This window comes from Vigna unguiculata, chromosome 10 (assembly GCF_037176805.1).
Source record: "Vigna unguiculata cultivar grain cowpea cultivar isolate G323 ecotype 2 chromosome 10, ASM3717680v1, whole genome shotgun sequence".
Classification (NCBI taxonomy): Eukaryota; Viridiplantae; Streptophyta; class Magnoliopsida; order Fabales; family Fabaceae; genus Vigna; species Vigna unguiculata.
This window is the reverse complement of record NC_140801.1, coordinates 44,536,112-44,564,074: the sequence shown is the minus strand read 5'-3', so window position 1 is coordinate 44,564,074 and position 27,963 is coordinate 44,536,112. Positions and strand designations below refer to the sequence as shown.

General features: G+C 27.6%; 2 protein-coding genes, 1 non-coding gene and 1 pseudogene across 3 annotated transcripts; 3 read left to right on the top strand and 1 right to left on the bottom strand.

Moving 5' to 3' along the window:
• Window positions 1-87: 87 nt before the first annotated feature.
• Window positions 88-1,373, bottom strand: LOC146883304 (MATH domain and coiled-coil domain-containing protein At3g58360-like; annotated as a pseudogene).
• A 5,346-nt stretch (window positions 1,374-6,719) lies between these two features.
• LOC114166325 (Cyclophilin-like peptidyl-prolyl cis-trans isomerase family protein) lies at window positions 6,720-9,848 on the top strand. The gene is made up of 5 exons (XM_028051038.2): window positions 6,720-6,909; window positions 7,017-7,091; window positions 8,204-8,365; window positions 9,165-9,323; window positions 9,530-9,848. The coding sequence occupies exons 1-5, from the start codon at window positions 6,907-6,909 to the stop codon at window positions 9,611-9,613; spliced, it is 483 nt and encodes a 160-aa protein (XP_027906839.1). The 5' UTR covers window positions 6,720-6,906; the 3' UTR covers window positions 9,614-9,848.
• A 13,212-nt stretch (window positions 9,849-23,060) lies between these two features.
• On the top strand, window positions 23,061-24,170 carry LOC146883303 (uncharacterized). Its single transcript, XM_085668009.1, has 2 exons — window positions 23,061-23,490; window positions 23,798-24,170. Exons 1-2 carry the CDS (start codon window positions 23,366-23,368, stop codon window positions 24,021-24,023), a joined length of 351 nt encoding a protein of 116 aa, XP_085524135.1. The 5' UTR covers window positions 23,061-23,365; the 3' UTR covers window positions 24,024-24,170.
• Window positions 24,171-27,582: 3,412 nt separating this feature from the next.
• Window positions 27,583-27,656, top strand: TRNAV-AAC (transfer RNA valine (anticodon AAC)). Its single transcript has one exon. It is a non-coding gene; the product is annotated as a tRNA-Val (tRNA).
• Window positions 27,657-27,963: the final 307 nt, after the last annotated feature.

Sequence of the window (27,963 nt, the reverse complement as noted above, 5' to 3'; positions counted from 1 at the left end):
TCTTAAAATATGAAAACTTAAAATTAAAATTAGTTCTAACATGTTCATTTGCAAAACAAAACTAACTTGATTTCTTGTTTCTTCAGATATATCTGGTAATCCTACAATAAAGGTTATGTGTCCCTTCAATATCTTAATTTGGCATCCAAATTGATTCTTCACATCTTTCTTCTGCTTTCACCAACTTACTAATTGCCATTTCAAGTTCGTTCTCTCCTTCAATCAAACTTGCCTTCAACTTCTCTATTGTAATCTTTAAATCAGTCACATTCTGTCTCATCTCATCAACATTCTTCATGAAAATTTTCCCATTCAAGGCAAATTCAACATCAGATTCTAACCAAGTCAAATCAAATCCACATGTCTTGAGCTCATCCCACAAAATTTGAAGATGATCACATATCATTCATCTTTTTGGTGCTCAAAAAAGGGAGAACTCGACCCAAAGCTGTGAATGCCCATTCAGTAAACCTGGAACTTCTTTTTTCTTGACTTTCAACAAGTGAGGGATGTTGTAGACATACTTGTTCTAATATTGAAACAAAACTTTGCTCTATATTTCCAAATGAGCTTCTGAACATTTCATGGAATAAAGGATTATTGTTATTCTGAATCTTGCCAATAGGCTGATATTCTTCATCCTCACACATAATTATTCATAAAAATCCCAACTTCAATCATACAGGTATCATTCAAGATAAACCCAGTATCAGGGTTTTTAAGTTCATGTACAGGTAAGAAATCAGTGAAACCATAAAACGGGAGAAGTAAACTCAACTTCAAGTCCTGAAAATTCATATACAAGGATTAGAAATTCCGGATTAAAATAGTAGACTCGTTAATACATAATCTAATTGTTCTATCTAAAATCTCCTCTCCTAACTTTTAAAATAATAATCATGAAAGTAAATAAAGTTGTTCTTTAAATAGATTAGAGTCTACTTTGACAAAAGCAATAAACAAAAGCTTAAAATTTAGAGAGACTAAGAAAAATACCTTTTTTTATAGTCATTTTTTCATCAACCTGATTAATTAAAGCCAAATTGCAATGTAATTTTTTCTTCCGCTCCCTAAGATAAGAAGCACCTACACCCTTATAGACTTGTAAATGAATTCTCAAGTAACTGTTAAGGCCATGTATTCGGCCAATAACAATCCGCCTAAAAGCAAAGTAAAAGTATTTATTAAAACAAACAGAAGGAAATAATCTCAGAGGTACAAACAGTAAACATTATTTCAATAAATCACCATTGAAGATCATTGAATATAACCCTGTCGGAGCATAGCACTTTGCGATTCACTTTAGAGAAGTAGTTGATCCTCCAAATATACTTCTTAAACATCAGTTTACACTTTTTAGTGTTGTTCTCCATTTCGGTAATTCTGTAAATTTCAACCGGAAAAAGAAAGAAATGTTAATATTTACTTATGATTATATTACCCAGTAGACATTCACACAAAAAGAATTAAGATGTGAAGATAGATTTTGGCATTTCAGTGTGGTTGAATACACTGACAATAGAAAACTTGAATAAAAACACGTAAGAAATATAGGGATTACTTCTTAAATGAATTGGAAACAAAAAAAATGGGACTGGGTTGAAAGTGAGAATGATAGAAGGAACCATCTTTTGGTTTTATAGAGTTAGTAAGGTAAGAAATGAAGTTAAATTTTAAAAGTTTAATATGCATTGAAAAGATTTAAGAATCCGAAAAGATTTTCCAGTATTCTAGAAAAGAAAATGAAAAGGTGATTTTGGAAGAAGAAAAGATTCACTGTTGTAGATTTTCGAAGCTAAGAGATATATGGATTCTGTTTAGGCCAAACTTTTGGAATTCCACTACTTATTTTTGGTCTTTTAATATATTATTTAATTTTTATTTTAATAATAAATTTGGAACTTCTTTACATTCTATTATTTTATATGTTGATAAATTTTTATTTTTAAGTTTTTGCAAATTTTTATTTGATGGTTAAATCATTTCATTAGTTTTATTTTTGTAGGAAAATCTCAAATAAATATTTTTTTTTGTCTTAATTAGGTCTTATGTTGAAGAATTCGTTACAAGTAAGTAATTTTCGTTAGTAATACACTAATGACAATAACTACATACCATGTGTCCGCACATTTTTTTTTTGTTTATAATTTTATAATTTATTTTTATAATTTTAAAAAAATTATCACGTGTTGTCAAACAGGCATCATGTCACTTAGCAGAGATAATGTGATGGGAGAGTGAGAGTGTCATGTGTCATTATTGATGTGAAAAGTCTACATGTAATTCCTTATTTTGTTCCCAATTTTTTAAAAAGAAATTAATTTCATCATATACCAAATTTAATTTTTATATAAATTTTATAATGGTATTTTTATTATAATTGATATTTTTAACAAAATTAAATTTATTTAAATGTATAGTTTGCATTGAACTTTATTTATTTTTAAAAAATATTTATATATCTATAATTTATAGATAAATGTGAGAGGTACTTTAAGAATTAAAACTTTATAAATTCAAATATAAAATTTTAAAGCAATTTTATAACAATTTAAAATAAACATATTTATTTAAAATTTTACAATTCAATTTACAAAGTTGTTATTTTTAAACTAACTCTAACATTTATCTATAAATTATTGATATATAAATATTTGAAACAATATTTAAATAAAGTTCAATGTAAAATAAAAATTTAATATTGTTAGAAATATCATTGTGACATTTATATAAAAGTTAAATTTTGTGATGAAATTACTCCAGTTTTGGAAAAATTGTAACGAAATTGAAACAAAATAACAAGTATAGAGACTAAATTGAGAATTTTCACATTAAATAGTGACAAGTGACACTACCATTATCACATCACACTACCTCTACCATGTGGCACATCGTCAACTTGACACGTGACAATTTTTAAATATTTTTTCTAAAGAATTATAAAAAAAACAAAAAAAACACATAATGATACATGGTTCATAGTTAATTTTGTTAGTATGAAAGAACCTAATTTTTAAAATAGGAACCTAAGACAAAAAAATAGAATCTACTTAAGATCTTTCTACAAAAATGGAGAACAACGAAATAATTTAACCTTATTTTATTAATATGAACAATTTATAAGAGTGACACTTATGATAATGATTATGAAAGATATATGCTTAAAAATAAAATACGAATTTAATGATGTTATATGTAACACCCATAGTTAAGAAAGAAACTTTGTCCTTTTATATATATATATATATATATATATATATATATATTAGAATGTTTGTAGTGATGGTGTTTGTGCAGTAACTAATTCAACAAGTAATTAATAGTTCCTAATTATTTTGTAATTAGGATTCATGTAAACAGACTCTACAAATAGAGTCTTTTTGTATAAACTAAGTGTGACGTATATCCAATATAGAGAAGAGAAAGTTTCTCTAACAGTGACCTTTATCCCTTTCTTTCCTTCCTTACCAACCAGCTAATAAGTGGTATTTAGAGCAGTAAGTTTTTAGGACCTTATAGAGGTGTGATGACTTTATTTGGAGGAGGAAATTTTTCATCTAATTTGTCAATTCTGGATGGAAAGAATTATGATCACAGGATGATAATAATAATGGAGGTCATTCTTGGTTATCAAAAAGTCATTGATACTATGAAAGAAGACACTAGAGAGCATGCAGATGCAGCAACCACGGAAAAAAAAAAACTTCAAGGCATGTTGTCTTCTACATCAAGGTGTGGATCTTGTTAATTTTGAGAAGATTGTCAAAGTCCAAATAACGAAGGGGCTTGAGATATTCTGCAACAAAAAAAGTGAAGCTACAGTTTACACGACAGTATGAGCTGTTATCCATGCACGATCAAGAATCCGTAGTAGATCCCATCCACAGGTTGCATTTGTTGGTAATCCTATGAGAGCATGTGGATGAGTGGTGACAGAACAAAATAGGGTGGAAAGATCCTATAGACATATCTGTTAGGAATCCAAATGTGAATTTAAGTCCTATATTGACCAGAAATAAGAAAGTAGTGTACTATATAAGAATAAAGACTTATAAACTCATTGTCTTAAGATTTTGGGTTGAGAGTAGACCCTATAAGCAGAAGTTTCAAAGAAAGCAAGTTCATCATGTGGAGGTTTTTTTGTATTTTAGGATCTTTTTCGATTTAAATTTGTAAAAATGGATCGGTTGAATTTTTTTTTATAAAATAGGGACAAGTTATCAAGATGGACGACAACATTACAGGTGAAGTCGTCTTTTACCCTACCGATTTTTTTTTTCAAAAAGCAAAGTCGTCATTGAGGAGGCCAGTTTCTGTTCATGTAAAAAGTGAAGTCGTCCTCATACATGAAGAGTTCACTTTTGATTTTTTTTTCCTTTTTTTATAAGAAATTCCAAAGTTAATTTGCCTGATCGTAGTATTCTAGATAATAAGGACGAGAAAGATACATAAAAAACTGTTCCTATGATTTTACAATATGAATATGAAGATGAGTATGATGACTCTTTTGATGACTTGGGTTTAAGTGTAGTAGACTTAGATTAGAAGAAAATAAGACACTTGGTGACTAAATAAATGCAAAATCAGGGAAATTGTGGGCAACATATAGTGGAAACTCGGTAAAAGATGTCACTAATTCAAAATGGGGTTCCAAGAAAAAGCCACAGTACTATGAATGAAAAGTAAAGTCGTCATGTATGAGGACAACTTCACTTTTTACATGAATAAAAACTGGTCTATTCGATGACGACTTTGTTTCTTAAAAAAAAGTAAAAAGAGAAACCAGTAGGGTAGAGGATGACTTCACCTATAATGTCGTCCTCCACCCTGACGACTTACCCCTATTTTACAAAAGAAATTTCAACTGACCCATGTTTACAAATTTGAGTTAAAAAAGACCCTGAATACAAAAAAATACCTCATGTGGAAGATGGAAGAAAGCAAAGCAAAGTAGTAGATTTGGCAAAGAAGGGAGTTCTTTTAAGAAAGAACAATGCAAAATGATTGAGAAACTATAATACAAGTTAAAGATATGATTGTTGGAATTTTTGTATCACATTAATTATAACATTTATTACTTTGACCAATGGATCATGCGTCGACTTTAGCATCGAAACATCTTTAGTTGGTATCCTGATCGGTTGATGAACAAAAACACATGACAGACAACAAAACATGAGACTTGAAAGACTTAAAAATTGTTTAAATGGATGTTAAATCATGTACCCGAAACAAATAGAGAACACTTAAATATCAAAATACTTAAAATTCTTAAAAAATTGATTTGGTAATATTTTGTTAATGTACTAAAATTCATTTTAATTGAAAATTCAATTACCATATTCATCCAAAGAACTACATTTGAAACGTTAGATTCAGACAAGTCCAATGGTATCACGAACTTTAAGGTTGTGTTCCTTTGTGTGGATGAATTTGAGAGAGAATCTGAAAATGAATTTGTGTAGATTTGAGTGGATGGATATGTGTGTTTTTTTAGTGGATTTAGAGGATAAAATGAGTGGATTTGGAGATAAATTTTGTGAGAGTTAATGAGTGAATTTTGAGATAAATTTTGTGAAAGTTAGTGAGAGATTTGTTTGATATGATAGATAAAAAACATTGTAAGAATATATAGAATTTGAAAGTTACCAAAATACCCTTGATGAAAAAAGAGAATGATTTTGCAATTTGATGTTATAAAAATAATTAAAAATAAATAATAAGGATTTAAAAAAAAATATAAAATGATATAAAATGTTAAAATAAATAAATATAATTTTGTATGAACAGGACAAAATTTATGAAGAGGACAAAATTTATAAAGTTAAAATTAAAATTTGTACCTAATTTGTTGGTTAAAATGGAAAAGGCATTGGACAAACCATCACACATAACCATACAAGAAGAGAAAACAGTCAAAAAAATCACCACCCACACACAACACTGGTTACGTAACGGTGCCACACACACATCACCGTACCGGTTATGTAACCAGTGCGCAACATACACTACCCCATCTTCCTTCAGTCACACACCCACACCAACACTGATTCACTTCACTCACACCAGTGCATGTTGCTATTAAATAACACCACCACCACTGGTTCACTTCACCCACACCACTGCATGTTGCCATTAAATAACACCACCACCACTAGCAACAGTTGATGTGTTTGGTGAAAATAACCCAATTCCAGGGTTAATTTTGTAAAATTGATGATAATACTCTCAAATTGTGGCATAACAGCGAAGATGCAAGATGCAAACGACCCTGCAAATCCGTTCTTGCAAATAACACACATTCTCTCAAAAGAACCATCGCAAGTTCACAAGTCCATTCGTACAAATCAAGTCATCTATACAAAGGAACACTGCATAAAACTTATCACATTTAACAACAATTTTAAAATATTTATGTTACTTTTTTCAGCCAAACCTTAGTCTCCCATACTTTTCAAATTAAACCATTCTCAACTTGTCTAAATATTTTTTTTGGAATTTCTTCTTCAATCCAAGTCATTTTTTATCTTTTGTAAGTTGTAGTTTTTTGCATTCCTCTAATTTTAATCTTAAAACAAATTTTACATAGTTTATCTTTTTATATTTTAATTAATTATGTTATCTTCTTAATAATATCTATCTTACATTGATATATTAAGATTTAATTACACCAAATAAAATTAAAAGTAATATAAAGTTATTATTTTTTAAAACACCGAGACAAATCGCAAAACACGGTTCTCTTGCAGAATTGATTATCTTCAAAAAGCTTACTCCGAAACCCAGAAAATAACACAACGCAACGAATCCCTTTCCACAACAATCTACCAGTTATTGAAAATCGAAGGTTTTTATTCGGAACTCACTCACTGACTCGTTCGTTCGAATCAAAACAGTTCGAATACAATGGTTTGTGGAATCACTCGTTCATTCTTATTCACTTTTGTGTCTATCTGTTAATTCAATTGCTTCCAACTCACTCTGCTTTCGTTTTTGTGTTGATCTTTTGTCTTCAGTCGGTGACTCTGCACACAAACCTAGGTGACATCAAGTGCGAAATCTTCTGCGACGAGGTTCCCAAAACCTCCGAGGTTTATTTCTCCCCGTAATTTCAGTTATACTGTCCTTTATTTGTTTTCGAATTTGCGATTTGTTTTTGAGAAGAAAAGACCCAAAGTGGTTTGTTTTCGTTACCCTAATTGTCGAAACGACTGGCGTTTGTAACAGAGGACACAGCCTAGGCGCGTGCGTACTTGTTCTTTTAGGGCTATTTTTCATTTCCTTAGTATATGAATTTTAACTCAGTTTTTTGTTAGATACAATTTCTATGCTGATTGGAGAAGAACGCTAAGTGTGTGTGGATGGATGTTTTTTAAGTTTAATTAGGTGAAATTGGTTTTAATGTGATGTGCTTTATGTTTTAAATTGACTTCAAAATTACGCAAATTTGACATCGAGGTGCACAAAATTACTCTTATTCTATATTTTTTTTTCAAAATTTTGTTCTGAAAAAACAAAAAAGAAGACCCAAATTGGTTTTGGTACCCCGATTTTGGAAAGTAGTGACAATACTTAGAGCATGCTTTCTCTTTTTGTGAATTTTACTTCAAATATTTATTGTGCTGAATACTAGCTGTAATTTCAATTTTGATTCCAACACTAAAAGTACCGAATAAGCTGTTCTAAGTTTTAGGTGTTTACACCTAATAAACTGTTCTAGGATAGTTGGAATTATCTGTGACTGTGAGCAAGATCAGTCAGTTGTGCAATTTATTAGCGGGAGTTGTGTGGAATCATTCCAAAGTTTTAAATTGCTTTCTCGGTTGCATTTTCCTCGTGGTCCTTGATGCTTAAGGAAACTGCAGACAAATGCAGCTGATGTGGCAACTACAATCACATACCATTTTAAAAATCCTTGATTCATGCAGTCATGAATCCGGACTGTTAGGGTGTAAATAGGATGTTTGTATTTTAAACGTGTATTTCAAGTTATATTTATTGAAATAAAATATGAATAATCCAGTCATCATCTAATAGTTCTTGTTTACTGACTGACTGAATGTATGAATTCGTGTTTTAGCTTAATAATGATCGAACGCTATAACTAATGTCCTCTATCTGTGGTTTTACTATTGGTTTCTCTGTATTGAAGGGGGCTGCAACTAACGGTTGAATTCTTGTGTGTAAATGTGTTTTAATCCAGAACTTTTTAGCGCTGTGTGGAAGTGGTTACTATGACGGGACTATATTTCACCGCAACATTAAGGGTTTTATGATTCAAGGTGGAGATCCCACTGGAACTGGCAAAGGGGGAACCAGTATATGGGGCAAGAAATTTAATGACGAGATACGAGAATCACTGAAGGTGAGTTCAACCACGATGAATCCATGTCTTGAGTTTTTTTATTCTGTCAGGTAGCAATTCATTGATGTGTTGGAAGAGGTGGGAAATAAGATAAAATATGATTTCTTTTTCAGGTTTCTATTCATGTTTGATGTATTTTAACAGTAAAATGTCAGGAGATAGGATCAAATGTTTTGAAGTTCTGCTCAAAAGGGTTGAAATGTTTTTATGCTTGTGTTGGTTCTGAATGTCAATATTGGAATTTGAGCATGGAAAATGGCTCATGGTTTCCACAGGATGAATACCACTTTTGTTAGCATGTCTTAAAATTAAGACTACAACTGAGATATACTGTCGTCAGGATGATACAATTGAAGAAATTTGTGTGTAAAGTGGCTTTGTAGGTTTCTCAAAGCAATTTGTCTTATTTGAGAGTTATCCCTATAACTGAAAAAATAATTCACTAAGCTGCTTTATCCGAAACAGGAGTTATTTTCTTGCATCTTTTAACTGTGAATTTTTTCTTTTTTGTAAATTGTACTATATTTATATGTATCTTGATTGGCTTATTCTTCTGGTTGATGAAAGTCAATTTTATTATATTGCAATATAATCATCTTAAGGCTGTTATATATAAGTATCTCATCAAATGTTGTTAATTTATAATCTTGTTTATGATGTTAATTGTGAGCTGTGGTATGAGATCAGATAATGGCAGAATTTTCATTTTTTATTTGCCTTTATGAAGCAATAATTATATGCATTTTTTTCATCTGTGATAATAATTGTAGTTAACAAGTTGCCCTCGTTTATGGTTCAGCATAATGCAAGGGGAATATTGGCAATGGCTAACAGTGGTCCAAATACTAACGGAAGTCAGTTCTTCCTAACTTACGCAAAGCAGCCACATTTAAATGGGCTATACACCGTGTTTGGAAGAGTAATTCATGGATTTGAAGTTCTTGATCTCATGGAAAAGGTATCTCATTCTTCTGTCATTATTGTAATTGTTTTTTCTCTTTTAAACAAAAATTAGGTTGAAGCTTAAGCTGATTTCTGGTCTTGGCTTGGTTTGCAACTCAACCAATATCTGCATTTTTTTTTTGGTGTCATATTCATGCGACTTGTCTAGAGAATGTTGTGTACTTACAAACGAATAAATAATACTCTTCTTTTGTCGTGCAGACTCAAACTGGAGCAGGAGATCGACCACTTGCAGAGATAAGGCTCAATCGTGTAACAATACATGCTAATCCTCTTGCTGGTTAATTTTTATCTCAACAGTTTTTTCTTTTGTAAAATCTAAGTTTAGGACAGGGGAATTATTCTTAAGATTGATTTGAGTGTCTGTTCATGCTTACCCACTTCCAATTTAAAGAAGCATTTTTGAGAAAGTAGTAAAAATGTACACTGAATCCCGAGTTTGGTGCTATATTTAGCTTTGTATCATGATTCTTATATAGTGCTTAACTAACTACTAATATATTATCTATTTAACATTCAATTTGACTCTAAGATATGCATTTTTTTTTTGTCATAGAAAGCTTTTGTTTTTTACAAATGAGTTTTCCAAATCGTGAAATTATTTACCAGTGATGGCTTAAAGATATAAAATGTCTGGAGATGTTTTCAAAAATTAATTTGTATACGTGTAATTTTAAGGGTAAAAGTAGCTTTGTCCTATAAACCTTTTTTGCTACATGAATGAGGCTATTTGCATCTCCTCCTTCCATTCCATGGAATTGTGATGTTAAAATAGGTAAAACCTTTTGTAGACTTAAATTATTTAAAGGGACTATTCACTTGAATTTTAAAATAAATTTTAGTTTTTTATATTTAATAAAATAAACAAGACTTTAGGATTAAAATAGAAATGTTACATACACTAAATAATATATTAAAAAAATAAAGTGTTACAATAATTCATTCTTTTTTCAATTTCATAATCTTCAAATGTTCTAGATTTTAAGATTAGTTTCAAACAAATTAGGCTCAATTTTTCGATTAATTATAAAAAAAAATAAAAATTAACGGACTCGATCTCATAGAAGATTGAATTGAGCCACAGGAAATTTTGAATCATTTTGCATATATTCATTTTGGTATGGATTTTCCTGACCGAAAAAACACTCTTTCACCTTTCTTAGGATTTGTTTAAGTTATTCTTAAGAGTCTTTAAGAAAAGAAAGTTAAAATAAGTGTATATGTAAATTACAAAAAAGGTTAAATTTAATAAGAAAAATTATATAAATTAATTTATGCACGATTTAATTTTAGTTTATAATGATTTTTTTCTTTGTTAAATGTTTATGAAGAAGTTTATTTTTGTTTGGATGGTTGACATGATTGTTGTAACTTGGTCCAATCACACTTTCAGTGGCCTTAATTCTCTAGTTCTTGGTCTCATTTTGACGGCCATCTCCTACATGGTAATCCACATCCATTTTTGTGATTCATGTAAAAAATATTTTATACAATTTAAAATTTAATATATCACTTTCCAACACATGATCTATTATATATTTTTAAATTGCATAATTCACAAAATTCTAAATTTCTTAATTAATATATTTATAACTATTAAGAATCCAAAATATAATTTTGGATTATTAATTTGAAATATAATTTTGAAAAAAGTGATTCTAAATTATTTAATATGTAAATAACTATAAAAAAAATAATTACAAGCTTCCAGAAATAACAAATCCAAAACTTATTCTTGGATGCAAAATTTTGGAATCTATTGACAAACATATAATTTAGAAGATATTCAGTATAATTTTAAAAGAGTAATTTTTTTCATTTAAATAATAAACATTTATTTTAGTAAATGTATCATTGATATGAGATAAGAGATGAGAAAATTGGTTCTAAGGTAAGTATTTATCAAAGTTCTAGATTGATTAAAATTCTACATTGATTAATATGAAGAAGTAAAAATAAGAAACTCCAATTAAAGAAAACAATTGATTTAAATATTGTTACAACAATTCAATAAGACTGTTGGATACGTGAAGACTTGTAATTATGTGTCATGATATGTTTGCAATTTTTCCTATAAAAATTACATGAAAATATTTGTCTATTTTGATCACAAATTTTTTGTTTTTGTTTGAAAGTATTATTGGATGTGAAGATTAACGTATCGAACCATAATAAATGTTCTATGCACTTTTATTTAAATTTATGTAATTGGATGACAGCTAAATCTCTTCCCATCCTTATTAAGCTTCTAAGGTACACAAAACTTTTCCTCAGACTTTTTCCATTTTGCAAGAAAAATTCTTCTCATCAAAAATTTTTCAAACTTGTTTAGAAAATTGTAAAAGTGTGGATTTGTTGAGTAACTTGTTAGGATAATCATTGTTTGTGAGAAATCTTTTCCCTCTTGCTTCTGCTTATCTTAATCCGTTATCTTTCTTGTCTACCCACAATCTTTACCTCTTTTCAACAACATTTATTTATGTTATAACTTGTTCGTTCTTGTTATGGTCATACAAAAATGGATCTTTAACCTCTATTTCTTCTTTTTGTATATTTAAGTTGAGCACAAAAAAAATGAAAGCTTCAATTTTTTTTTTCCTTAAAATTAAAATTTGTCATGTTGTAAATTTTGACATATTTTTAGTCATCAAATTTTAACGACAAATTTGTGATGTTTTAAATTAATTTTCATTTAATTAATGATCGATTATAATTTTTTATTTATAAGGGTAACTATTTTAATAATCAATAATTTTTTATTTTATAAAGTGGTATATAAATTTGTTTCTATAATAACTAACAATTTTTTATCATTAAAATTTATTATTATTTAAGAATTTTACCGTAGTAAATATAATTATTGTATTGATTTTTTAGACTTATTCAAGAGTATTTCAGACTAAAATTTGAGTTGAAATATGTCAAAATCACAATGAAAACAACTCAAAGTTCATCTTTAAATACATTTGATATGGCAACAAAAGTTAACACAGTTGAATTAGAGAAGTACGTCTATTTATTTTTAAAATTTAAAAACTATAATATATCTTACATTAAAATTTATAGACTAAAAATATATTTAACCCTTTCTTTGATTTATACTTAAAAATATCAAATTTAAATTCAATAAGTTGTTTAAATTTAATTATTTATGAAGTGTTTAATAATACGAAACACAGTAGCATAAGATCAATAAAGTAATACATTAATAATTGTTTTCCAGTGGTGCATGAGATTCCAATGGCAGCCTCTGCTTTCATGCAGGGCTATAATTGCACTTGTTTAAATATTCTCATCATCATCTTTCTTTCTTCAGATGGAAGCAGATCAAAATATTCATTTTTCAATAATATCAAATTTCTACACATACTTTCACTTCAATATTATAATTTTCTGTGTCTTTTATTTTTCTTGATAAAAATATTACATGAATTTTCATTTCACATCCACAACAGAATCATATTTTTAATATAACAATTTCATGTTCAACTAACAAATTGAAAAACTTTTCTCATAAGTAACTTGAGATTGTTTGCATCACATTCTAAATCGAGTTTTTCATTTCATAGAAACAGTTCCTTTACCGAGAAGAATATTATAAAAAATATTGACTTAATATAGTTTTGAATTTTGATTTGGACCTATAATATTTATTTTAGTCTTCTCATCTTTAATATATTTTTTTAATTCTCCAACAGCGTTCTTAATAGTGTTTGAAGAATGAAATAAAGTGTTCAAGATAATGGTTTCGAGACAAAAAATAGAATACAGATTTTATAGAAAATAGTTTTATTTATTAAAGACTAAAAAGTTCAATATTTTTAAAAAGGTTTTTACTTTATTTCATTTCCATCAATTTTGTATTTTTATTCGATTCTAAATTTAAAAAATAAATATATATAATTCTTCTAATATAGATATAATTCACATAATCTAGTTATATTAAAACCTTTTTATTTATCAAATAGTATTTTAAGTGTTTGAACTGTGTATACTAATCGACAGGTTTGAATTTAAATGTTAACTTAACAGTTCGTTTAACATATAAAACATTTAACAACGTTAAATTAAAAAATTATTTCCATTCAAAATATATACACATTTTAATTTCATATATATATATATATATATATATATATATATATATATATATATATATATAACCCATAGTTTTATCATCTTTTCTCCCTGGTGGCAAAAGAGAGTGTAAAAAGTTAAGATTTTTTTTTTTTTTCCATATCCTAGATTGTTGTTGTAGGAAGGGGTCCACAAAGAGTTTCAGTGAGAGTTCCATTTCCCAAACAGATACTGTGGGAACAGAGTGTTGAATAGAAAATAAAATAAAATATGATGATGATGATGATGATGGTGATGTTAATAGAGAAAGAAAGTTAAGTGATGATGATGAGAAGGAGAAGGAAGACAATGAATGACAGTGGATAATTGAGTGGCAAAGAGAGAAGAAAGATGATAAATGAAAATGTTGAGATGGACGACAACATTCATCTTCATTCATTTTCTATATGGATGGTAACCAGGTGGGATGAGTTTAATTAATTTATTTTTATATCTAATTTTAAATTTAACTAGTATTAAATATTTGTTTTATTTATGTCTTTATCGAATAATAGATATATATTTATATTTATATTTATTTTTTTATTATTTCAATACCAATTAGTTTATTTTTATAAAAGAATATAAAATTATGGTAAAAAAATATAATATTATCAAATATTTAATATTAAATGGAGGTTTATTTCTTTAATAACAAATATTTAAAAAGATATTATAATTATCTATATTTTAAATTAAAATGTCAGATAAAATTTAATGAAAATCAAAACATTTATTAGATTTGTAAACATTAATGAAAACTAATTGATAAAATTTAAAAATATTTTTAAAAAGATAGAAAAGGAAAAGAAATATTTATATTAAAAAATATTTTAAATATCTGTTTACTTATTTTTTAAATTCTAATAAAATATCTTTTTTTTATATTGATTACTTAATCAAAATCACACAGGAATAAGAGATTAAACTAATAATAATAAAATTTTAACATAGATATTTCATCTTTTGAACATCAATATATGTTGGATGGTAATAGAAAATATTCATGGCAATTGAATTAAATTAATATATTGTAGTAAATAAAATTTATTTATAAAATTATAGTGATAAAATTACATGTATGATAATGGGTTAGAAAATAAAAATAATTATATAAAAAAAAAGAAGATAGTATTTTACATGATAAAAATAAACAATAAATAAAAATATTAAAAAAATATCAAATGTGTGTGTTAGAAACAATTTAAAAGACCATTGAATGAAACCACACAAATAAAAACAAGTTTATAATTAAAGGTATGATAAGATGAAAAATAACATATAAATCTTTTCAAATATCAACCTAGTTGATGGTTGAGAGGTACGAAAATTGTTTTAGCGATACAAAAGAGTTCTTCAAATGAAACAAAAACATGTCAAAAGAAAATATACAATAAGTAAAAATATTAAAAAAGAGTAGAAATATTCAAATGTGAGACAAAAAATATTCAATTAACATTAGGGATGTCCAAAATATCCATACTCACGGATATTCGTGGATAAAACCCGCAACGGGTAAGAAATAAATATTGTAAATGGATACCCACGAGTAACGGGTACAAGTGTTTTTTATACACGCATATTAACACAACGAGTATGAGTATTATAGTATCCGTACCCGTGAATATCCATACCCGTGGATGCCCGTATCCGCTATAATCTAATTTAAATTAAAAAACCATGATTAAACCTTTAACACATTGATTTTGTAACAAGCCAATCAATTGTGAGAAATAAAAAAATAGAAAGTGTGTAGTATCTTTGTCCCATATGTGGATCAACGGAGAAATCTGCTAATCATTTGTTCTTTAGTTGTAAGATAGCAAGACTGGTATGAAATATGTGTAATAATTAGGTTGGGACAAGTATTGTTATTCATAACTAAGCCTACAGGAACTTCCAACATTTCTGCCTAATGGAAATTAATGAAAAAGGAAACAGAGTATGGAGGTGTTTGTGGGTAGCTATGATGCATTGATACAATACGTGTATCGGATACAACACATATCCGATATGTCGATACGTTTATTTTGAAAATAATAGGATATGATAAGTAATAGATACATGATATATGAATATTGAAAAGTGTATAATAATTTTTAAAAACATAATAAATATATGATTGTTATTCTATGAATCCAAATTAAAACCTTGGTAGCTAATGTTAGTGACCAATTTATAATAGAAACTATTTTAGTTACCAATTTAGAGATCAATTATAACTTTTTAAACTATTTTAGTTGCTAATAATGTTTAGTTTATAAATTGGTACATAAATTGCTTACTATAGTGACTAATTATTTTTTGTCACTAAAATTGATAATTATTCAAAGATTTTTGTCTAGTCTACTACAACTTCATAAACTAGATACTTCATTAATAAGTATTGATAAAATATCCTAAAATATCGGACACAGATATATGACCAAAATTGAAGTATCGATGCATCATAGGTGGGTAGCAATCATCTCGACTATATGGAACCACATGAACAATGTTATCTTCAAGAATAGAAGAGTGGATGCATAAGAGATTTTCTACATGACATAGTTAAACGTTTGAGTATGGGTTAAATACAAATATATAAAGGCAAATTTCACATACTCTGACTTATGCTTAAACCCATCTATATGTGTAAAATCCATAACTTAATAGATAAGTAAAAAGGGTATTAATAGTAATGGAACATATGGGTGCAAAGTAGCTTGAATGATAATTGGATACCAAGAAAAAATAGACAGGTCACTTATGGGGACATTTGCTAATAGTAGGATATTGGGTTGCTAGAAATGGGGACAGTAACAATGCTTTTAGGGTTGTTGGAAATTTTAACAAGTAAAATAAGGCCTAAATGGGGCTTACCTGATGTCATTTTATTAAGGTTGAATACAATATCTCATGTTTAGAAGTATTTATTGGATTTAATATCATATAGTGTTTGCTTAACAAGAATGCAAGCCTCCGTTTCGACTTTAGTTATTTACTTTTGCAGGGAAAAAATGAATTGGTTAAGGTGGCTTGGATTCTTTCGCAACATCTTTGTTCTCTTGGTTAAGAAAGATTGTTGCAGATGTTTATGTCCTTTATAGTAGCTCAAAAGTTGTGTACGATAGTAGCTAAGATCTCAATTGGAAGTTGTGGAGTAGTACCAGTTCAAATGATGTTTGCCTTTTTGAAGTGCAAAGCCATAGAGTGTGCAATTTCTACACCTCTTAAGCTAGCCAAATGTTCAGTACCTCTTAAGTTGAACAATTTTTCAGGGGACATACAAGACGACCAAACAATGCCAATCATCAACAAATTCACGACTGCATTCAAAGTTAAAATTGCACTATTATAAGGAGGGAACTATCCACTTTAGAAACTATTACATTGATAGACTTTGATAGGAAGTTTGTGTTTTATTTGCAATATCCCTGTTTAGAACTTCTTTTTATATATAGGTTGAGATACTTTGTCTCGTGTACATTTATATATTCATTGTTTGTCAATAAAAAAAAAAAAAACTCCAAACTTTAAAACAGTATGAAAATAAGGAGTGGATGTGTCTAAGAGAGATAGATGGTTCTAGTAAAATATATGCTTTTGGACCAAACTATATACAAAAAGAATTAAACGTGCTCTTTAGTTTGCCCAAAAGAAAAAAAAATGTGAATGACTAGTCTTGGTCCCGAGGGTAGTCTTATTCCCCATGGAGATAATAATAGCTAGTGTTTGGATTTTTGTAGGTATACACAATTCAAAAAATTTTATATTTTTTTTGAAAAAAAAAAATATTGTACTAATAAATTAACTAATTTTTAACTTTTATTAATAGAAAACACTATAAGTAGTTTAATATTTTATTTCCATATATTTATTTAGTTTTTCTTTTCGTATTAAGTATAGTTTGTATGTGTTTAATAAAGTGTAATTTTTTATTATGAATTTGGTAGTCCCCATGCTCTGTATTCATTTTATTTTAATAGAATTTCATGTAATGACAAATTATAATAAATTTTTGGGTGCAAGCAAGATTGATGTCACGATTTGTATTAATATCTAACATGAAATTATTAGAAATATCGTTTTGGTCCAACTAATTATACATGAAAACAATCCAAACAAAAATGTGTCTCAATTTTGAGAAAAAGAGATATAGATGAATATTATGGGAAAAAGAAGAAGAAGAAAATAGAGTAGAAATAAAAGGTTGTTGAAAATATGAGGGGATTTTGATATCATAGTTGACTATGAACATGTTGATATCTGGTGGTAGTGCTTGGTAGTATTCTGGCTGTAGTAATACAACAAATAATGAGTGAAAGATAGTGAGTGGTCCTTCTCCTCATCGAATGCCCTAACCTTCCATCTTCAAAACCACATCATCACGCCTTCATTTTTCTCCATATATTATACATTTTATCTCTAACCATAAACTTTAATGATATTTTAAACTTCTATTGTAAAATTGAATAACCATGATTAGTATATTGCTTCCTTTGCCCTAGCATGGCAATTCCCTTTCCTAACTACATTCTCCACATTACTTTGGGTGTGTTTGGTTCAGTGTTAGAAAATTGATTCCAGCTAAATCAATTCTCCAACGTAAAAATAAGAATTAGTTGTTTCTCATTTAACGTGAATTTTTTAATCTTGATTTTAAAAACTAAACACGTACTGATTTCGCATTAGAAAATCAATTCTACATCAATTTGATGCAGAATCAAACACGCACTTTGCATCTTTAGCTAAATTACTTTACTGTATTTACACAACAAATCAATTCATGATTTTTCACCATCATACTTTGTGATCAATTTTCGGAAACACATTAAAAATTTTGAGATATTTATTATGTTGTATTATTTCGCTGTTGTTAATATATGATAGATTAAGCTTCATGCTATTACACTTAATTTGATACCTTGATATTTTTTCTGATATTTAGTATGCTTGTATGATAGGTTTTGATGAGGAATTTTGAAGAATAATATCGTCATTTCTTTTAGCTTTGTAAATAAGATCTCTATATGAATTAGGATACTCCAAATATTCTTATTTTATATATTATTTTTTAATAAAAAAATACAAATTAAAAAATTCATTTTTTTATTGAAATTTATCTATATATCACTACAAGAATGTTGACGTATGACGTTGGCGAAAATAGATATCAAAAATCAAAACCACGCTAAGAATAAGATGACATTCGTCTAGCAACAACCATCTATAACTAAAGAGGATTTCCTCTTTTGTTTCCACGTCTCATAATTTTAATTTTACCCTTTATAATCATTTGTCAAATTTTTAAAAATTAACAATTACTTCTACATGTTTTTTATAAAATTGTCTGTTTTCTCTCATTTTTTTCCTATTCATGAATAGTTATTTCCTATTCTTTACTTCATTCATCTCACTTTATTTTCAATAAATATAAATTAATCTTGTATATTAACTGAATAATATTACAATATTATCATCTACTACTATAATATCATATATATTTAAAAAAATACGTACACACATACACTATTACACATGTGTTTACACTAATATGGATAATATCAATACTATAAGAAACCTTTTTAAGTCGACCAAATGGGATAAATAATTGCAATAATATATATATATATATATATATATATATATATATATATATATATATATATATATATATATATTCTAATTTTTTTCTCACTGGTTGAAGGAAAGTTGAGCAGGAGTGGGTATACTAAAATTGGAGCAGTGTATATAGGTTCCACTATACATATAACATGATGATATGAACAAAAACAAGAGAGGGAGTGGCTGAAATGGTGGCCATAATGATGGAGAAGAAGATGAAGGGAAATTGGAGATTGATTTTCTAAATAAATGAGTATGGCTTTGGTACTCAATTACTTCAAGAAAAGGGACAACAAAATGGACCTAACCATATTCCCTACTATCCCTTTCATCTTCATTACAGGTATCCCTCTCTTCCTATACTGCACTCATTTTTTTTAAAGATAAATACAAGAAAGTAGGTTATGGAGAATTTTATATTCTTCAACAGTATTTTTAATCAGTCTATTTTGTAATTATTTAAAACATCATAGTTGAATTGATTTTTAAGTGTTAATCATTAAGCACATACTGCTACACTTTATTTTACTATTTATTGAAAATTATAGAACTAATAAATCAAGAAGAATAGTTATTAAAAAATGTGCACAGTTTTTAGGATTTATAGTTCTTCTATTAGTATTTTTAAGTGTTTTTGTTTTTAATTTTTTTTTTATTTATATTTAATTGGTATTCTCAAAATATTAAATAAGATTAACTTTACTTCATTATTTATACTTTACCTTTATTTAATTTTTATTTATTTTGTATACGTACATACATATGTATGTAATGTAAAAAAAAAATACACTACAATGAAATATCTCATTAATAACTAATTTTAGTGACAAAAAATTGTTAGTCACTATAGTGATCAATTTAGATACCAATATATATAAAAAAAACTATTGGCTACATAAATAATCATTATTGTGAATAAAAAAATTATAATTGGTTGCTAAATTGATCACTAATTAATTATAGACTAATTTAGAAATCAATTCCTTTTTTATTTATAATAGCGACTATTTTAGTAACCAATATTTGTTGTAAATTAATATCTAAATTAGTCACTACAGTGACTAACAATTTTGGTGACTAAAATTGGTTACTAATGAAGTATTTTCTTGTAGTATTTTCTCCTAATTATTAGCAGGAAGATCAAACTTACGACTTTTTCCTTCCCTTCCATCTAATCACTAAACGACATTATTACTCATAGTCCATTTTTTATAAAAGTCATAAGTTAAAGTCTATCATAACAGTTTATGGTTTGTTAGGTCTATTGTTCCACTTACTATCGATATGTTATCAGACCACTCATTAATGTGTAGTCTTACGTTCGAGATGTACATGCTTCGATTTGAGGAGTGTGTGCTGGAAGTTCCACATTGTTAGAGATATGACCAATTTACATTATATAAGTGGATTGAAACCTCTCCTTACTAATCAGTTTTGTAAGATTGAGTTAGGTTTAAAGTCCACTTCTTAACACTATAGTAATACACATGGTTAATCTTTTATTAACCAGAATTTATTGAAAACTAAAAAAAATCTTAATTCTTAATTGGTTTAAAATCTTATTCTCATGTTTGAAGATGAACTAGGTGGGACCTAGACCATATTAAATTTAATTGGCTATTAGTCTATGACATAACGATATAGTGTAAAATGGGATATATAATTGGAAGCAGTTTCAAACTTCAACATTTAATTAATATTGATTACGTCTCTAATAAGGTTGCTAAAAAGCAAAGTTAATATGTGTGCTAATCTTGTCAGTACTACATATAGATAAGACACTTTGAATTACTTTTCAAATCATGCAATCATTAATCTTAATGACGGTGTTTTGGATTTCATTAGTGCAACTAAGAGAAACCTAAAAAACCTGCTTTTTAAACTAAACGTTTATCTTATTAAGTACGTGTTAGGGCACCAAATCACAACGTTTAGATTCATAACAGAAGAATGATGTAAGTGGATTGAATTGAAGGAAAATATAATTTTGATTGTTCGTAAGAAATTCACTATAGTCAAAACTTCACGTCTCAGAGAATAAAATTTCTTTAATTAATATATGATTATTTTGAGATTTTTTCACTTAAATATCATACATGGACCTAAATATTATTTCAAAATATATGTATAAATTATTTTATTTATTTATAATAAAGATTATTCTAAATATCAATAATTTTTAATCTATAAATTAATTATTATAATAATTAATTATTTTTCGTCTCCAAAATTAGTTACAAATTAAAGCTTTTCTTACAGTAAAAAAAATAAAGACACGTCTATATTATTTTAATCGAAAGATATAATTAAAATTATCCATATAATTTAAATTGAAAAACTGGACAATAAAAAAAAAAACTGAACTAGCATTTTCTTAATAAGATTTGTTATATGGGATCATTATAAGAATCAAATCAAACTAATTAAATTGGTTCAGATATTTAATTTAGTGTGTGTTTGGTTCTACATCAATTTGATGTAGAATTGAATAAAGTTGATTTTCTAACACAGAATTAGTACATGTTTGATTTTCAAAATCAATTAAAGAATAAAAAATTCATGTTGAATGAGAAACAACTAATCAAACACACCCTTAATTAATTATTGAATTTAACCTTAACCAAACTAAACCAATCAAATCCAATATCATTTGATTTAAATTAATCAAAATAAACAAAAAAATTAATTGCTGGCATATGAATCCAAACTTATTCCTATTTTGTAGCCACAGTATATATATATTTTGAAGGTTTATTATATGAGAAAGAAAAAGCATTGATTAATGAATATTGTTGAGTGTGTGTGTGTGTGGCAGTGGGTGAAAACAGTAGGCATGCAGAGAGCACAGTGATGGTGCAGTGCAGGCATAGGTATACCTTCACACTATAATCAACCATGCAATGCAATGGCCCATTCATTCATTCATTCATTCTATATCAACAGAAGTAAATGCAGGTTGGCACGTTGAATATTATGTCAAAATTGTCTTCTACAATAATTATCATACCAATTTCATAACACCCCACGTGATTTTATGTCTATTTCCTCTTTCAACTTTTTAAATCCTTCAACATAAATCTTTAAATTCAAAGGGAAACTTCTGAAGTTCCACTCAGCAAAAAAAAAAAAAGTACTGTAGGTTAACTTTTTCACTTTAGTGTGCTATCACCAAAATCCAGCTCACTCAAATTTCTTCAAATTTTTATTTTAATTCTTTTATTTTGTGTTATGTGTTCCGATACCGGTTCAATAAGAGTGGCGTTTACCAATTATTTAAATATTTAATTTTTTAAGTAAGGTTAAATATAAGTTCTTAAATTTAGATTAAAAGCTAAAACTTGTCTCTATCTTGAACTTTGATACTTTTTGACTCTTAAACTTTAAAAATGAATGATTACGATATTTTTAACTTAATTACGTCAAACATTTTTGACGTGTTAGATTGTACTTTAGGTTGTGTTTGAACTGTTTATAACATTTGACACGTTCCAACTCAAATGACAATCCGAAACATTTTAGATGTAAGAAAAAAATTAATGTTATTAGGTTAAAATAGTTATTCATTCATTTTTAAAGTTTAGATACCAAAATATATCAAAATTTTGGATAAAAACACATTTCAATTTCGCGTCCAAATTTAGAAACAGAAATCATATTTAACTATTCTAAATATGAGGAATCTAAATATAAATTGAAAGGATTACGTCAACTATAAATTAATTAAAGATATGAAGCAATATATAAGAAATAAAACTTATTATCCTAATTTTTTATATTAAAAGTGATATCATGATTTTTAAACATTTTAATTATTTTTATATCATGATTTATACTTGTTAGCTTACTTTAGATGACAATACCAAAGTTTTTTTAAGTGTCTACAAACAATAAGATGATCACAATTGTGATGACATTGACATTATTTATGAATATAGTATATATAAAAGGAAGTTGGGTGGAGGAGTGTAGTAGTTTGTTTTTGTGTCCACTCCTCATATCTCATCTCTACGTTACCCACTACCCAAGTTTGAGTTTGATAGACTAACTAGGCAATCAAAGGAGCCAAGAAATTAAAGAACAAAGAGAAACAACAAATTTTCTTCAATTTTCTCATCTATTGCTGCCCTTTGTAATCATCACTTCTTCTATCATCATTGCTCTTCTCTCTCATCCCCACAAAACCACACCTTTGTCTTCTTTTTTTCTCATCTTCAATTCAATTCAACTTTCTCTTTGTACCTATATATAAACCCCTTCAACCCCAATGGTTGCGCTTCACTTTCACATAATCTTTTCATTTCATCAACAAAAGATATGTGCTCTTTCTCTTCACAACAACCACCATATCTTCCCCTTCTTTTTGCCCTTCACCCACCCTGCTCTTCCAAGACACACCACCACCACCACCGTCACAACCTTCGCTTCAGCCTCCAAAAAAGGTAATCATTTGTTTCAGTCATGTCTTTATGTTAAGAAGTGGACTTAAACCTAACTCAATCCTTTAAAATTGACTTGTAAGGTGAGGTTTGCACCCAACTCATATACTATGAATTTGTTTTATCACTGATCAATGTGCGACTTTCAACGTCAACATTTCTCCTTGCATGCTTTCTCTTCTCTCACTTTAAAGTTTCACATCACAACTTGTATCATCTCGTTCTTGTTACATGCATATTATTAAATGATTAAACTATATATATTGTGATATTGTTTTGATGATATATATATATATATATAATGATACAGAAGGAGAGCACAAGTGCAAGAAGCAAGGAGAAGGAAAAAGATGGTTTTGAAGAGAGAAATGAAGATGAGAAACTTGAAGTTGTACATGGAGAACAAAAGCATCATTGAGGAGAATGAGAAGTTGAGGAAGAAGGCACTGCTTCTTCACAAAGAGAATCAAACTCTCTTATTTCAGCTTCAGGAGAAGTTTCCCAACAAAGTAACATCAAAACCAAATAATAGCTAATACACTTTTAGATTTCACTAATCCTTCTTTATGTGTGTGTCTTTCTTTTACCTCAGTTCCTTCTTTCTATCAGTTTAGTCAATTAATTTCTTGCAAGAGTTTAATTGTAAACCTTTACAAGGAATTTAGTTATATTAGCAATGTGAATCCCTCTAAGTTTTCCTAATCTTATGTTCATATAATTAATCATGCATGTATTTTCTTTTAAATTTATCTTGGGTAAAAATTAATGGCATGATGTTTTGTATGATCAATCAATCACATTTTGAAAGTTATATTCAAACTTAGCGTGGAAAAATAGTTGCTCATATTTAATATTATTATTTCGTCGGCTAAATTTTTTTCAATTACATATAAAATACAAATAGATATGGTTTTATAAGATATAATAATACTTAATATTTTGCTAACACACGTCTCTATTATAGTTTTCCCTTAAATTTTCTCCATTTTTTTACTGTATAACAGCAAGTTGGAGAAAAGGAAGTCAAAAATTTCAGCATCAACCACATTGCTCAACTCAAATTACCGAGCATGTATTTCAACGTTTTAGAAAACTGGAAGATTAGGTCAAAATCATATTCATAGTTTAATTTAATAAAACACCTCAACTCTTATATTTATCAATCATAAAATTACTGATAATTTTTTTTTAATTAAATATTTTTGAAATCTTACTCTTAATACCTGGGTTGATGAATGCATCAATTATTATTTTTAAAGTAGTTAATACAAAAACGTTTACTTCAGTATTAAAACACTCCTTTCAAGAATAGATAATGTAATCGAATAATAATTTATAGTGGTGTATGCCTTTGTTTTGTAGTTCTTATAATATCTTTACTTTTAAAAATAAATCAATAGTTTCGTCATTATAATACTCATTAAAATGTAAAGCCATTTGTAATATTAATATAATATTCTTTTATTTTCAACACATCATCATCATCCAAAGTTTTAAATATTTGATATTAAAAAAAAAGTGGATGCAGTTTCATATTTTGAAATTTGTTTAAAATGATTTTCAACATATATATACTCACACGGAGAGGAAGATAGACACATAGTCAACACAAAAGGAATCTTCAATCAAATGTGTTTCCATTAACATCTTTATCAAAATCTCTTTTTCATAGATCCTACATTTATTCATAAAATTTAAGTTATATAAAAATGAAATTATGTAATTAATAGTTAGTTAATTAAACAAATAAACAGTAACATTACACTTGAATGATGGATACTAATACGGTATACCTATATATACACATATTATAATTATGTTACATTAAGAAATATTTCATCACAATTAATAATAAACATTTAAAAGTATGAAAAAAAAAACTAAAACCATTGTTCATTGGACTTATGCCTAAAATCTGGCATAGATTAAAACATGTTTATAATTAGAATGAGAAAAAAAAAGAGAAAACAAAAATAAAAAAATCAGTGGTATATATATATATATATATATATATATATATATATATATATATATATATATATATATATATATATATATATCGGGTGCTCCAAGCATGTACGAAAAAAAAAATGTAAGATGAACTGCGTATTTTAGTTTGATGAGATAGGTCAATGACGGATGAGATAGGTTGACCTACATAATTTGCAATGAAAATTTTATATTTTACTTCTAAGTTAAATAAAACTCTTTTATTTTTTGTTGTTATTCCTTCGTTTCGTTTTTGAATTTGAAATTGCATTTAGCATCGATTATTTATTATAATTTGTTTAACTTAGACAATAATTTATTTAATTAAAAGTTTAACTTTTACATATTTATTTTATGTGGATCTTAATTTTATGTTTACTTAATTTATTTTAATTTTATTATTAATTATAAATCAATGAGATATAACATAACTTTAAAATAAGATTAATTTTTATAATATTTATATAACTTTTTCTTATAATTTTTGTTTATGCAGATTGACTTGTAGTCCTGACCAATAATTATGTGGAATAGGACAACAAAATTAATATACAATTCTTGCACGGTAAAGGTTAACTCAGATAATGACAAGTGGTTACATCACATTCTAACACGTGATCACTTAAAAAATAACATGTGTCCAATATTTTAAAACTCTTACATTTCCCTCCAAGGCTACCTCATATCTTTTATTGGAAACCCTAGTTGTCATCAACATTTTTCCAAACATTGTCTCTCTCTGATTCGAACCACAATCATGTCTTCCTCTTTTATTCATAAACCTTAGACATCTTAAAAAATCTTGTCATTCTTACTCTCTTCCTCTCAACATTGGTCTCTCGCTTTCGCTCTCTACCTCTTTCCATGGATATCTCGATTTGTAGAGGTAGGTTTATTTATTTTTTTTTCTCATTTCTTCATTTTGTTCATTTTGTTCATTTTTTTATTTATTTTGTTTATCGTTGAAATGATTTATGTTTCTCTCCTTCTTTTTTCTTGTGTTTTTTGATTTTTTTTATCATTCACACACACAAGTGCCAACTCTCACATTTCTCTTACTCTTGTGCACAACCTCCAACTAAAGTGCAACAACGCCAAATTTGTAGGAGCAAATTTTATAACCCGTTTCACTCCATCTTGCCGTTTTAGTGCTTGTTTGGGTTAAAACTTTCATTCTCTCCAATTCCATTTCACATTTAGGTTGATTTTTCTCATCTCTCTCTGTTTTAGCTTTACCCTAACCTGTATGATCCTGGTCTTGTAAAATTCACTAAAAATAACTACAAAATGATTTTTCACTCAGTTTTTTGTGATAATTTCTATTATGTTATGTTCAATTGTAAGTTGTTCACATATAACATATTAGTCATAGATTTAAAGTTGTCAAGATTTGGTGATTAAAAACTTCAAATAAATACAACTTTTGCTACGAACCTTCTTAGATGAAGAAGTTCCAAAAATAAAAGTCGAGACACTTCCATAATTTTTTTCTTGTACTTTCACATTCTTAAAATTTTCAATTTTAATTTTTGGAATTTACAATTTGGATATGTCAATGTTCAGTCTAGAAAGTAAAAATTACATTTCGAATTATAGATTCTAAAATATAAAGGGGTTTTAGATGCACAACTTGAAATACAAATTTAGTCTTTGAATTGTGTGTTCCATAATAAAAAAAAACATTTTGAATTTTATATTTCGAAATATTTTTGGAATGAAGATAAAAAATGAGGAAAAGGCGTGAGGAGGAAGAAAAAAGTTATGAGTGGGGATTGTCCAAGTATGATTTTCGTCATGTTATAAGTATACTAATACCGAAACATTAGCATCATTTGTTCCGAAAAAAAAAAGAAAGTTTCAAGTAATTAATCTTCCATAGTTTTCAACACATTCATGATTTATACATACACCATCTCATTCAACATCAAACATACAATACTGTCACATTAACATATCAGCTTAAATGTAGCTGACACCTTTTAATTTTAGGGACATTTTTATCAAGTTTTTGATTTTAGAAACCAACTTGCAAGTACAATATATTTTCAGGAATAAATTATTCATTGCTTTATGAAATGAAATATTAAGTGAAAATTTGAAGCATGTGGTGTCGTGGTGTAGTTGGTTATCACGTCAGTCTAACACACTGAAGGTCTCCGGTTCAAGTCCGGGCGACGCCAACTTTGGTTTTATTTTTCTTTTTCTTAATTTCTACATAAAACTATGACAGTAAAACTGTGTTTGAAGACATTCCTTGTATTACCTACGGTTTACTCTATTTTTCCAAACTTCTCTTTAGGAAAAACAACTTGATCATTGTGTAAGTAATATGTAATTTTCCTACGTTCAAAATTTATTTCAGAATAATACATTCTTCAATTTCATTTTTCACTTTAATCCATAATAAAGTTCATGAAGTTGGTTTTTACTTTATTTTTATTATAATATTCCATAATGACCAATAAATTCTTATATTTTATTAAATCA